Source organism: Pseudorca crassidens, chromosome 5 (genome assembly GCF_039906515.1).
Source record: "Pseudorca crassidens isolate mPseCra1 chromosome 5, mPseCra1.hap1, whole genome shotgun sequence".
Lineage (NCBI taxonomy): Eukaryota > Metazoa > Chordata > Mammalia > Artiodactyla > Delphinidae > Pseudorca > Pseudorca crassidens.
Genome location: NC_090300.1, coordinates 45456825 through 45470693, shown reverse-complemented (window position 1 = coordinate 45470693; position 13869 = coordinate 45456825). Strand labels below are relative to the sequence as shown.

Below are 13869 nucleotides of genomic sequence, written 5' to 3'. Positions count from 1 at the left end.
TCTGGCAGTCCTCTCATTTCTCCTGTAATTTTAGTTAACTTATTAGTTTGAAGACATGTCACGTATGTCTGATGTGTACTTACATCAGTTTTTATGAGGATAAGCTTAGTATTTTTTGTTTTGGGGCGTGTGTGTATGTGTATTTTCTTTCTTTCTAGATTATGCCTGACACTCTCCCTTTTTAAAGGTTTTACCTAACATTGTTTAAGCTGTAGCAATTATACTTGAAGAATTTTTTCAGTAATGGTCTAATGGGACATCCAGATCCTTTTGTTTAGATTCTACTTTGAATTCTGAGTATTCCAATGCCACTTTATTACCTATTTGTGCAGTCTCTTAAGAACTCTCCATAATTTCTTTTTTACCTTTTCGGTTATTTTGCTTAATCTATCATATTTTGAAGTATTAAAAAAAAATCTTAGACCATCCCAGAATTAATTTGGCACATAGTCTCTTTCTTTTTCCTTAGAGTTTACTGATTGCTTGGATGAGCCAGTAGAAAGCATTGGTGAGAAGAGAAGGCAGTAAAATGATTATACAATAACAACAAAAGAGCAAACAACCCAACCAGGATAATGTGGTAATATACAAATCCACATATAAGCAGGAGAAAGCATCTCAAAAATGACAAACTGAAGTGCCTTCTCTAGATACACAACTCTGCTAGGGTAAGCAGCCTGTTCTGATGGTGGAAGTGAGGGCTACTTGAACACCTCAGTTTATAGAAATCCACTTGATAAATCAGAGACTGAAAAAATAGGTTAAAGTAAGAATTTTAGGGTTCATATTTTATCCATATTACCTTGTAGGTACAGTAAATTGTAATTGAATTACTTCCTGAATTTAATGTCAGGAAATTTGGTAGGATTTTAGTTTCAGCTGTTAAGCTGTAGGTTTTTTCCTAGGTGAATTATTATAATGTGTCACTTAAGCAGGTATTTTACTGTTAGATTTCAGTCTTTTTTTCTTTCTTTTTTTTTTTTAATAAATTTACTTATTTATTTATTTTTGGCTGTATTGGGTCTTCATTGCTGCTCACAGGCTTTCTCTAGTTGTGGCGAGCGGGGGCTACTCTTCATTGCAGTGTGCGGGCTTCTCATTGTGGTGGCTTCTCCCGTTGAGGAGCACAGGCTCTAGGCGTGCAGGCTTCAGTAGTGGCTTGCGGGCTCTAGAGCGCAGGCTCAGCAGTTGTGGCGCACGGGCTTAGTTGCTCCGCGGCATGTGGGATCTTCCCGGACCAGGGCTCGAACCCGTGTCCCCTGCACTGGGAGGCAGATTCTCAACCACTGCGCCACTAGGGAAGTCCCGTCAGTCTTATTTTAACACTTGATTTTTGAAAACTTTTATCAAAATAATACATGCTTATTCTAATAACTTAAATGAAACAGATATATGTAAATAAAAAAAGCATAGTTCCCTTTTCTCCCCACTTACTCCCCAATGGGTTAGAGTCGATCCTTTCATTCCTTTTGTTCTGTTAGATGTCTTTGTATCTTTTGCCTCGTTTATGGAATACTTTGTAACACAATTTAAAAATTTTCATATAGTCAAATCTTTCTTTTTTTCTCTTTTGGCACCTGGGTTTCTTATCTTGCTTTCCATTCTTCTTACAACTGTTTTGATAGATGCTTATTTTCTTTTCCTTATATGGAAAAAATATGAAAGTCATAAAATGAAAAATAGGCTTAGAAGCTTGAAACATTTGGTCCTATTTTATACTCTTCTTATAATCTGCATCTGCAAAATATCGTATTTATTAAGACTGAAGACTTTTGTGTGTGTTTTATATCTCCTTAACATGGTGACACATCAAGAATTAGTAAGCTGTGTGGGCTGGAATACTGCTGAAGAACTGTATTCATGTAGTGATGATCACCAGATAGTGAAGTGGAACTTGTTAACTAGTGAAACAAGTCAAATAGTAAAGCTGCCTGATGATATTTACCCAATAGATCTTCACTGGTTTCCGAAAAGTTTAGGCATAAAGAAACAAACTCAAGCAGAAAGCTTTGTTCTCACAAGTTCTGATGGTAAGTTTTAAATAAATGTTATATGCTAATCTTTATACTTAAAAGACATAACATTTTAGTATGACATGTTTTGAGTTGTTTATCCATTTCCTATGTAGTCAGTTCGTCTGTGTATAGGCTATAAAACTATTGTCATAGAAGAAGGTGAATTAAACTGGCATATACTGGGATTGAATCTGAACCTCTGGCTTTACTTTTTCTGTGCTCGCAGGTATTGTTAGGCTTTTTTCAGTTTTGGTTTCTAATTTTGTCAAATTTAACTGTATAACATAACCACACTAAAAATAGATGGTACAACACACACTCATTTAGTAAGCTATCAAATATAGTCTTTATTTTCTAGTACATGTTAATTCCTACTTACAGAGCTGGAGATTAATTTGACCATAGTTTTATTATTGGTGAGTAAAAAGCATGATTATTCTATTTTTTAAGGAAATGTTTTAATTTTCCTAGAAATAACTTGAACTGTTTTTCATCTGTATTACACTTTACCTACTATATCAGTTAAGAGTACATTCATCAAAAGTAACAGAAACTTACTCGGCTAACTTATTCACAGATGGAGTTTTCTGGTTTACCTAGCTCCAGAGGTAGATCTTTAAGCACAACTGCATGAGACCCCTATTCTTTTTTTTTTTAAATAACACATACACAACCCCTTGAGATTTTACTTATTTATTTATTTATTATTTATTTTGCTGCGTTAGGTCTTAGTTGTGGCATGTGGGATCATTGTTGCGGCACGCGGGATCTTGCGGCATGCGGGATCTTTCATTGCGGTGTGTGGGCTTCTCTCTAGTTGTGGTGTGCAGGCTCTTTAGTGGTGGCGCGCAGGCTCCAGAGCGCGCAGGCTCAGTAGTTGCAGCACGTGGGCTCTCTAGTTGTGGTGCACAGGCTCTACAGCGCGCGGGCTTAGTTGCCCCACAGCATGTGGGAACTTTGTTCCCTGACCAGGGATCAAACCCGCATCCCCTGCATTGGAAGGTGGATTCTTAACCACTGGACAACCAGGGAAGTCCCCAGGCCCCTATTCTTGCCATCTCTTGGATAGACTCGCCCCAAAATGTGAGCATGATGGCAGCCAGCAGCCCAAGGCTTACCCTACAGGAAAAGAAAAGTCAGCAGAGAGAGTGCTTCTTCCTCAATATCACTTGCAGTCAACATGCAGAGAAGTCCTGGACAAGCTTGGGTCACATGCCCATCACTGAGTGAATCATTTTAGTCAAGGGACTGGGACACTGATTGACAGAGCATGGCAGGCCTTAGGCCACCGTGGAAAGGGAAAGAGAAGAGGGCTTTTGTAGCCAGAATAGGAAAGGGATGTTATGGCAAACAATCACATCAGATTCTAATTCTTTTACATGTAATTTTTAAACTTAGTTTTCTGAATATTGATTAAATGAGATATTGTGTGAAAGTATTTGGTACAGTGCCTAGCGCTTACAAGATTGACTCTGAGCACAGCTAGAATTTAGTTTACCTCTTATGATAAAATGAAGGGTTGACTTTAAAAAAAGCTTTTAATTTTGTTATAATTTCACATTTATAGAAAGGTTGCAAGAATTGTACAAATAACTGCTGCATATCCTTTATCCAAATTCACTAGTTGTTAACATTTTGTCCCATATATTTTATCATTGCTGGTCTTTTCTCTCTCTTTCTCTCTTTCTCTCTCTCTCCCCCCTGCCTCCCCCCAACCCACATATACTTTTTTCTGAAACATTTGAGAGTAATTTATAGATATGCCACTTTAACCGTAAATACTTCAATGCATTTCCTAAGAATAAGGATTTTCTGTTACTTAACCACAATACATTGATAAAAATCAGGAAATTTAACATTGATGTAATACTGTTATCTAATCTACAGTTTATATTCAAATTTTAACAATTGTCCTAATGATATCTTTTATAGAAATTTGTTTTTTTCTGGTACAGAATAACACATTGTTTTGTCATATCTCTCGAGCCTCCTTTAATCTGGAGCAACCCCTCAGTTTTTCTTTTATGATCTCCACTGTTTTGAAGAATACAGGCCTGTTATTTTTACAGAATGTCCTTCAATTCATGTTTGTCTGATGTTTCTTCATGATTAAATCCAGTTATACATTTTAGCAGCAGTACTCAGGGCATCATATTAGAAGATTCATGATGCTGATTTGACCCATTATTGGTGACTTTAACTTTGATTATTTTGAAAGGTTGTGTTCACTAAATTAATCTAGTGTAAAGTTAATGTTTTTCCCTTTTAATAATTTCTGAAAGGATACTTTCAGACTATATAAGTCTGAAAGTTTTCCTCCTCAGATTTCCTCCCACTGTCTTGGCATCTATTGATGTCTCTTGGCTGAATCATTTATTACTAAGATTGTTGCCAAATGGTGATTTTTTTTAACTCCATAATTTCTTTTATATTGATTTGTTGGTATTTTACTGCAAGGAAGAGCCTTCTGTCTCCTGCCCATTTATTTATTTGTTTACTTAGATTAGACTCATAGATTCTTATTTTATTTCTTGAGCATCCTATTACTACCATTTAAAATTTTTGATGTTACAATTGTCCCAGGTTTGGCCAGTGGGAGCTCCGTGAAGCCAGCTCAAATGAATTTTCTTTTTACCCTGGGGGGTATATTTCCCCATCATCTTTTGAGCACTTCTTTGCTGGCACAAGATGTTCCAGGTTCATTTTGTGCTTTCCCAGTCCCAGCTTCCAAATAAGCTGTTTCTCCAAGGAGACTTGTTCTTTTCTGGGTGCTTAATGGTATTTAAAAGCCAAGATGAGTGTGCCAGGTATGCTCATTTCAATGGGATGTGTTTACTTCAAGGTCCTTTCACAGGACAGAGCTAAGAAATACGAATAGAAATATGTATTAAAATATACAAATCTACAGCAATTTCTTCCTCCCTCCCTCCCTCTCTTCCTTTGCTTCCTTCCCCTTTCTCCCTTCCTTCCTTTCCATGATAAAAATCATGAGTTCATTCTGATACCGCCAATTCTAATTCAGCACCACAGGGTTAATTCTAGTCTTTTTTCCCCATACTTGGAAACAGTGAGGAAGCTTGGCTCCCATTACTCTCAATATATTTACTTACTTGTTTAATTCTACAATACACAGCAGGTTGTTTCAGAATTGCTAATCCATACTATTGCAAAAAAAAAATAGAGTTTAATATTTTACTGTTGTTTTTATCTTTACACTGAGGATATAGAGTCAAGGATATAGAGTCAAAGTCTTGTGTTCAAAGTTACTTGGCATTTCCCCCCTACTAGTGTTGTTGCTATTCATTTAAAATATAGTTAAGTGTATTTATTTCTGTTTGTTTTCCATTTAAGGTCTCATCTCCCCATCCTTGTTGATTTGATTATTTTTTAAATATGTAAAATATTACATGGATGGTTCCACAAAGTCAAAACTATATAAAAAAATATACTCAGCAATGTCACTACTCCTACCCACCCAATCCCATACACCCTATTTTTATTTATTCCCTGTATGTAACCAATCCCTTTGGTTCTGGTTTATCCTTTCTTATTTCTTTTAGCAAAAAGAAACAAAAACATGTATATTTTCTCATTTCACCTTTTTTTTATTACATAGAAGGTGGCATACCACATATTTTCTTTTTTTTTTAACTTTTTATTTATTTTTGGCTCCGTTGGGTCTTTGTTGCTGCACGCGGGCTTTCTCTAGTTGCAGCGAGCGGGGACTATTCTTCATTGTGGTCCACGGGCTTCTCATGGTGGCTTCTCTTGTTGCAGAGCACGGGCTCTAGGCCCGCAGGCTTCAGTAGTTGCAGCATGTGGGCTCAGCAGTTGTGGCACGCAGGCCCTAGAGGATGCGGGCTTCAGTAGTTGCAGGGCATGGGCTCAGTAGTTGTGGCGCTTGGTCTCTACGGCACGCAGGCTTCAGTAGCTGTGGTGCTCAGTAGTTGTGGTGCACGGTCTTAGTTGCTCTCTGGCATGTGGGATCTTCCCGGACCAGGGATTGAACCCGTGTCCCCTGCACTGGCAGGTGGATTCTTAACCACTGAGCCACTAGGGAAGTCTACCATATATTTTCTTTTCATTTTCCTTTTTAAAGTCAATAGTGTATGAAGATTGACCTGTATCTGATGAATATGGACAGTAAATATAGTTAGTCTTGATAATTTCTGTTATCTGAGTGTTTCCCTGATTTATTAAGACTACTTAGGTACACTTAACTAAAGAATAGCTGTTTGGGTCTCTATTTCACATTGGCTTTAGGTAAAATACTTTCTGATAGGGAAAAAAGTCTAAAGTAAGACAAATATCATTTAAAGATAAATTTGCAAGATTAAAAGTGGAAAAATATATTATGACTCTTGAGAAACTATAGTGTTTACTTTTTTTAGGTTTACTACAAAAACAAACAAACTAACAAACAAACAAATAAGGTAACATAACATGCTACAACTAGATGTAGGAAGAAGAGAGAACCAAAGCAGGGTAGCTGAGTATTTTCTCTTAGGCTGGGATGAGGAATATCTGGGATCTTGTGAAAGTGAAGGCAAAGGATGATAGTTCAAAGAAAAGAAGTAGAAGAGTAAGACAAGAAACAGAATCCAGAAATGTTCAAAAAAACAGAAAAAGAGGGCTTCCCTGTTGGCGCAGTGGTTGAGAGTCCGCCTGCCGATGCAGGGGATGCGGGTTCGTGCCCCGGTCTGAGAAGATCCCACATGCAGCGGAGCGGCTGGGCCCGTGAGCCATGGCCACTGAGCCTGCACATCTGGAGCCTGTGCTCCGCAACAGGAGAGGCCACGGCAGTGAGAGGCCCGCGTACGGGAAAAACAAACAAACAAACAAACAGAAAAAGAAATGTTCAAAAAAAAAAGAAAGTGGATGCTATTGAAAGGTGGTCGGTCAAGGTGTTTCTTGCCAGATAAACATCTGAGATCATTTTATGTATCAATGCTGTATTCTCTGTTAATCAAATACTATAAAAAAGTATTATTCTGGTTTAAAAAATATATAATATGAGATCCACCCTCTTAATAAACTTTTAAGTGTACAGTGCAATATTTAATAATATAATTTTTGTGTAAGCACAATATTGTATAGCAGATCACTAGGACTTTTTCATTTTGTATGATGTTAACCCAGTACTTAAAAAATTCTTTTTCAAAATTTAGTTCTTTGTCTACGAGGTTCCCTCTTCTAGTTGGCACCAACTCTCTTCTCTTGATTTTTCTCCCCCAAGGCTGGCAAAAATGGTTACGGCTTTTGAGTTTGTTCATCACTCCTCCAGTGTTCCCTTTGTCATACCCACTCCATCTTCTGTGTTAGTGGTAACATTCAAAAAAGATCCATGGGATTTGGGCACAGGTCCTGAAATACATAAAGCAGACTTTTGCCAAGTATTTTGTCTCACCAATAATTCTCTCTTCAACATTATTACTTCTTTTTGAATATTTCATGCAGCTGTATCCTACTTTTTAGAGGAGATATTTCTTTCTTTGACAATGTATTGCAAGATTTACATTTAAAAAAGAATGATTTAAAATGCATTAGGGGAGCTGCTATGTAAAGGAATTCTGGTATAAAATCTTTTGTAAAGCCAGTAAATACTCCTTAAGTTATATTTAGTGAAAGTTGAATATTTTTATACATTGTATTAGGTATCTTAAAGTAATCCTCATATTCTCTTATTAGTTAATATGTACACTTAAAATCCCACTTTAAAAAGCATTTATGTGTTCATTTCTTTCTGTCAGAAGTTAGTGGTTACTGATCTCTGGCTTTTTGCAACCATCTGCCAAAACTTTTCTGCTATTAAGCAGTCTGCAAAAGTGCTCGTGTGACCTTTTTCCTAGCACCCTATTTCAAGCCTTCTCATGTTTCCATAGACATTTCTTAAGGCATTTCTAACTTTAAGAAATGTGTTTCGTGTAATTTTAATCTACTTTGTTCTTTTTCCCTTTTATAACTTTGCGGTACGCGGGCCTCTCACTGTTGGGGCCTCTCCCGTTGCGGAGCACAGGCTCCGGACGCGCAGGCTCAGCGGCCATGGCTCACGGGCCCAGCCGCTCCGCGGCATGTGGGATCTTCCCAGACCAGGGCACGAACCCGCGTCTCCTGCATCGGCAGGTGGACTCTCAACCACTGCGCCACCAGGGAAGCCCTGGTCTAGCATTTTTAAAAGGTTATGGAAAAGCTGGAGAGAAGAACCAAAATAGTTAAAAGGATAACTGTGTTTTTTAAAATTTTTGATATATTTAGTTTTATATTTATGCTTTACTCTGGGGGCGCTAGTCAAGCAATTTGTAACAACCAAACTACAAAGACCAAAGATTTATTGAGTGTCAAATCTGTGCAAAGAGTTGGCCTTAGTTGTTCCAGTATGTGTCTTCTGTGAGGTCATGGGAAGCAAGAATAATTTCAGCACTTGTCAGAAATTCAGTATTCGATGTTTTAGGATAAGAAATATCGGTGATCAAAAATACATAAAATTTCTAAAATACAAAGAAAAGAAAAATTTTCGGACCCTTCATTTCAGGTTCAGGAGCTATTTGGTTAATCTCTTTGGTGATAGATTCATTCGTTACATGCAACAATTTAGTATGTGGATATTTTGTGCTGGGCGATATGCTAACATTTAGTGAAACAGATTTAGATAAAGTAAATAATGGCCACTCACTATATGTCATCTTTATAGTTTCCTCTTGAGACTTTTTTCCCCTTGTATTTTCTTTCTAAAGCAATGCATTAAAAAAAGTATATCCAAATTAATTTTAAGTTAGTATCATAAAGAGTGTAATAGCACAGTTGAATTCAAAGTAATCTTGTTAGGGCTTCCCTGGTGGTGCAGTGGTTGAGATGTCCGCCTGCCGATGCAGGGGACACGGGTTCGTGCCCTGGTCCGGGAAGATCCCACATGCCGCGGAGCGGCTGGGCCCATGAGCCATGGCCGCTGGACCTGCGCGTCCGGAGCCTGTGCTCCGCAACAGGAGAGGCCACAACAGTGAGAGGCCCGCGTACCGCAAAAAAAAAAAAAAAAAAAAAGTAATCTTGTTACATTGAAAAATAACCCAGAGGTAAATATAAAATTAAAAGGAAGATATGAGGAAAAGTAGATGGCGCTAGTGGGTGGTTAGATGAAGGAAAGGGGTAGTTTATTGATGAGGGCCTAGAAAATGAATGATGGGAAAAGACAGCTCTCAGATTGAATGAGAAAGAAAAGAATGTCAAAGTAGTCCTTATTTTTTTTTAAGTTGCTAAGTATGGTTACTGAGTTGGTAAATTTAACAAATGCTGCTTACGTAAAGCACTATTGCAAATAAAAATATGACTAAGACATGGCCTTCTGAAAAGAATCACAGTCCAATAAAAAAATGCTGCAACAGAGCTACAAATATTGTGCAATGTGTGTAAAAAGGGAGAATGACTTTATTGATGGGAATAGGTTGGTGGTCAGTGAAATAACCACAGGGTGCTAAGTGTAAAATATTTTAAAGCCATCTGTATTAGAGCTCTCCAGAGAAATGTTTTAAAGCCATCTAAAGCACCTGACTTATTAAATATGTATATTTAATGGATTGTTAATATTCGTCCAGAATCTTGAAAAGCCTTAAGTTAAAAATGAATTCAAACAAAATAAATCCTCTGAGGCAAAATTTGATTAAGCAAGCCACATTATTCTTTTGCTACAAAAAATATATACCTTTTTTTTGATTTGGGGAAAAGTTTCTAATTTTACTGTACAGTTGTCCCTTTGTATCCAAGGGGGTTTGGTTCCAGGACCCCTGTAGATACTAAAATCCACAGATGCTCAAGTCCTTTATATAAAATGGCATAGTATTTGCACATAACCTACACACATCCTCCCACATATTTTAAATCATCTCTAGACTACTTATAATACCTAATACAGTATAAATGTTGTGTAAATAGTTGTAAATACAATGTAAATGCTATGTAAATAGTTGCTGGTACAGGGTAAATTCAAGTTCTGCTTTTGGAGCTTTCTGGGTTTTTGTTTTTATTTATTTATGTATTTTTTAAATCAATTAGTTGAGTCCAAGAATGCAGAACCCTTGGAGGTGGAGGACCAACTGTACTTAATTATTTTATTACAAACTATATATTATTAGACTTCATGATCATTCAAAACCACACTGATTATTTTTTTGGCTTCCTGTAGCACTTATTCTTTGTACAGTTGATTTGTTCCCTTGACATCTCTTATATAGTTTGCTTAGGTCCTTTGAAGTTGTAAGCCTTTTGCTGTTTGCCTATATATGTGTGAACTTTTTGAGAACAGCAACTAAGTAACTTGCTTCTTTTTGTCTACCTGGTGCCTGGTACAGTGTAAAATCAAATAAGGCAAGAATTTGAAAATTTGGGATTATCAGTTATTCAATTAGTTAAACAAGGAGGCCTTTAGACTTGAGGTGACTCTAATGCTGTATACCTCTGCAAACCAAAATCTAAGCCTGTAAATGAATGCTTCAAGATTATGAAATTGAAACCTAAGGACAACCAATCACAAACAGCCAACCAGGCTTTAAGTTGTAGTCAATCAATAGTATCCTTACTTTACTTCTGCCTTTTCTCTATAGAAGTTTCTCCCTGAGCTCCTGTCAGTGGAACGTTCCTAACCACTTAAAGTTTGGCACTGCTGGATTGGAATTGATTTCTGCACAAAGTCCAGTTTTTGTTTTTGTTTTGTTTTTTTGCCAGCGTGGCTTTTGGGATCTTAGTTCCCCTACCAGGGATCGAACCTGGGCCCCCTGCAGTGGAAGAGAGGAGCCCTAACCAGTGGACCACCAGGGAATTCCCCAAAACTCAATATTTTTTAATATGCCTCAGTTTATCTTTTAACACCATTTAACTATCTTGGTTCCTCTCCTCTACACCTTTCCTAACTTTTCTATAGCCTATTTTTAAGAAAAAAAAAGCAAGACTGCAAAGTTCTGCTTAAATAGAAGGCTTTCTTGACATTCCTCTTGGCCCTCTTTGACCATATCCCAGCAGAATTTTATTGTCCCTCTGAACTATCATAGTATCATGTATATATTTCTGTCACACCACTTGTTTCAAGGTTGTATAATTTTGTTTTTGTGCCTGTTTCCCAATGGATTTGAGTGTCCCTTGAGAGTAAGAATAATTATATTATTTGCCCTGGTATCTCCCATGCCTAGCACTATGCTAACTAGTCTACTAGTAGATACTCAACAGATGTTTGTTGATTGGATAAATTAATTTAATAAAATAGATTTCTCAAGTTTAATTTCTTTTAGGCAAATTTCATCTGATTTCTAAGTTAGGAAGGGTGGAAAAAAGTGTGGAAGCTCACTGTGGAGCAGTACTTGCTGGACGATGGAATTATGAAGGAACAGCATTAGTTACAGGTAGGTTATCTGCAAAAATAACATTTAAAATGAAATTTTTAAAGAAAAATTTCCAAAGGAACAGAATATTTTCATTTAGCAATAGTGTCTTTCATTGTCTAATAGCAAATAATTGGCACAGTATTGATCTAGACTGCTATATAATGTTATCATTCACAGTGTCATATTAGTTTTCCTATATGGCTTATGAAGAATGTTCTGTCAGGAAGGTTTTGGAATGGTCAAGTGTGGGGTAAATAAAACTTTTAATTCTTTAAAATTCTAAAATTCAAAATATTCTCATTTAACTTTACCCCCCTTCCATCTCTTTTCCATCTCCTGCCCTACTGCAGGGATTCTCATCTTCACCTATCATATTAGTTATCTATTATTGCATAACAAGTTATCCCAAAAGTTAGTGACTTAAAATAGTAAACATGTATTATCTCACAGTTTCTGTGAGACAGGGAACAGTTTAGTTGGGTGGTTCTGTCTCAGAATCAAGAAGTTGGATGCGGCTGCAGTTATGTGAAGCCCCATTGGGGCTGGAGGACCTGCTTCCAAGATGGCTCACTCACATGGCTGTTGGCAAGAGGTCTTACTTCCTCTATGACTGTTGCAGGAAGCCTTACTCAGCTCCTTACAACATGGGCCTCTCCATAGGGCTGCTTGAGTGTTCTAACAACATGACAGCTGGAGCTTCTCCCTGAGTGAGTGATCCAAGAGAGAGCAAGATGGAAGACACAATATATTTTATGACCCACCATTGGAAGTCATACGCCATCATTTCCACCATATTCTATTAGAAGCAAGTCACTAAATATAGACCAAACTGAAGGAGAAAGGAGAGAGAAGTTAAGCTTCACTTCTTAAAAGAAGGAATAACAAAGAATTTGTGGATATATTTTAAAACCACCACACCTATCCCCTGGGCCTTCTGTAGGACTTTTATCAGTGAGTTTCTCTTCTCTTGCCTGTTTTTTCGACTTCTCCTTTTCCAGTGTTTTTTTTCTTTTCCTTTTTTTTTTCAGCATATAAATGTGTTCAGATGTCATTCATCTTGAAAATTGAGAAAAAAGAAATAAAAATCCCTCCTTTAACAAATAACTCTAGCTACAACTTCCTCTTTCTTTCTTTCCCATCAGGCAAACTGTCCAAAAGAGTAGTTTATTACTTCACTCCATTCAGTCCCCAACTCACTGGAATTTGGCTGTAACTCTTCTAATTACACTGAAAACACTTTTCTTAGAATTCTAGGATGGAGACGTCAGTGAAAATGAAAGCATTATTTGAATAATATACTCATAAGTCTTCTAAGATTAAAGGAAAAAAATAATTTTGTCATTGAAGTCAGGCTACTTTGATAAAATTGTTTCAAAGTAATTTCAGTTAAATTTTATATTTAGGAAGCAGTGATATCTAAGTAGAGTAACTCGTGTCTGAATTTTAAATGTGCATTAGTGTAGATACTGCTGATTTTTATATGTAAATTTAATGTTTGCATTTATTTCCTATAGATAAAAAATCAATTCTTTTCTCTTTATAGTTGGAGAAGATGGACAAATAAAAATCTGGTCAAAGACTGGAATGCTAAGATCAACTTTAGCTCAGCAAGGTATGTATTATAATCAATTAAATGTCTTTGCATTTTCCTGTAAAAATAGTCTAATATAGTTAGTCTAATATAGTTCCTCAGGCTGATTTTGGTCAGGTTCAAAACCTGAAATCTCTTATTTCTATTTACACTTTTTCCTCTTACTTTCATGTTGCCTGATGGGCCATGGTAACTGTATTGTTTGAGCCAAGAAATATAAGACCCACTCAAATGCTTTTTCTTTGTTAGTGAATCTATATAAATGGAGTTATAGGCTAATGATTCTTTTTAAAATAATTCTGAAGCATCATGAGCATATCCTATCTAGAACAGGATTGGGTGTCTAGTTAAGTAAATAATAATAATAGAAAACACTGAGTATCTCCTTACTTAAAAAGTTCTAATTATATTATAATAATAGCACCCTTTCTAAATTATGTTGTACATCTATACTAATGGAGGGGAACAGATACTCTTATGATTCAAAACTTGGTAAACTACAACTACTTAGAGCAGCAGCTTGGTTTTCCATGTTCATTGGGAAGAAGTGCCCATAAAGTCAATCCAGTGGTCATACCTGTTGGGATTTAGATTACATATGATTTTTTTCCATGTAGCAGATTTATTTTCCAAATTAGGTTTACTTAGGAACAATAAAGCAGTTTTAATGTTGTCCTGAGCCCATATCAGCTGATCTTCAGAGACAGGCTGCCAAAAAGTTTGCAGATTATTCTTCAGAAGTATATGATAAAGTCATTTTGTGAAGCATCTCTAACAACTGACTTCCAAAAATTTCCAGATTTCATTTTTTAACTCATGTTTACTCTTAGGATATGTTAAAATAGTTACATTTCTTTAGCTACACATCAACCAAATGTTAGCAAAGGTAACCATA

The 13869-nt window shown here is 36.6% G+C and overlaps 1 protein-coding gene across 4 annotated transcripts in view; it reads left to right on the top strand.

The window, feature by feature from the left end:
• IFT80 (intraflagellar transport 80) overlaps nucleotides 1-13869 on the top strand; it is a 111580-nt gene that overhangs the window by 13805 nt on the left and 83906 nt on the right. For 3 of the 4 annotated variants that reach the window (XM_067737887.1, XM_067737886.1, XM_067737888.1), the window contains exons 3-5: nucleotides 1811-2030; nucleotides 11291-11401; nucleotides 12927-12995. In XM_067737887.1, coding sequence (XP_067593988.1) covers nucleotides 1811-2030; nucleotides 11291-11401; nucleotides 12927-12995 — 400 coding nt within the window. The remainder of the gene's footprint in view (nucleotides 1-1810; nucleotides 2031-11290; nucleotides 11402-12926; nucleotides 12996-13869) is intronic. The other variant, XM_067737889.1, reaches the window with a different exon arrangement.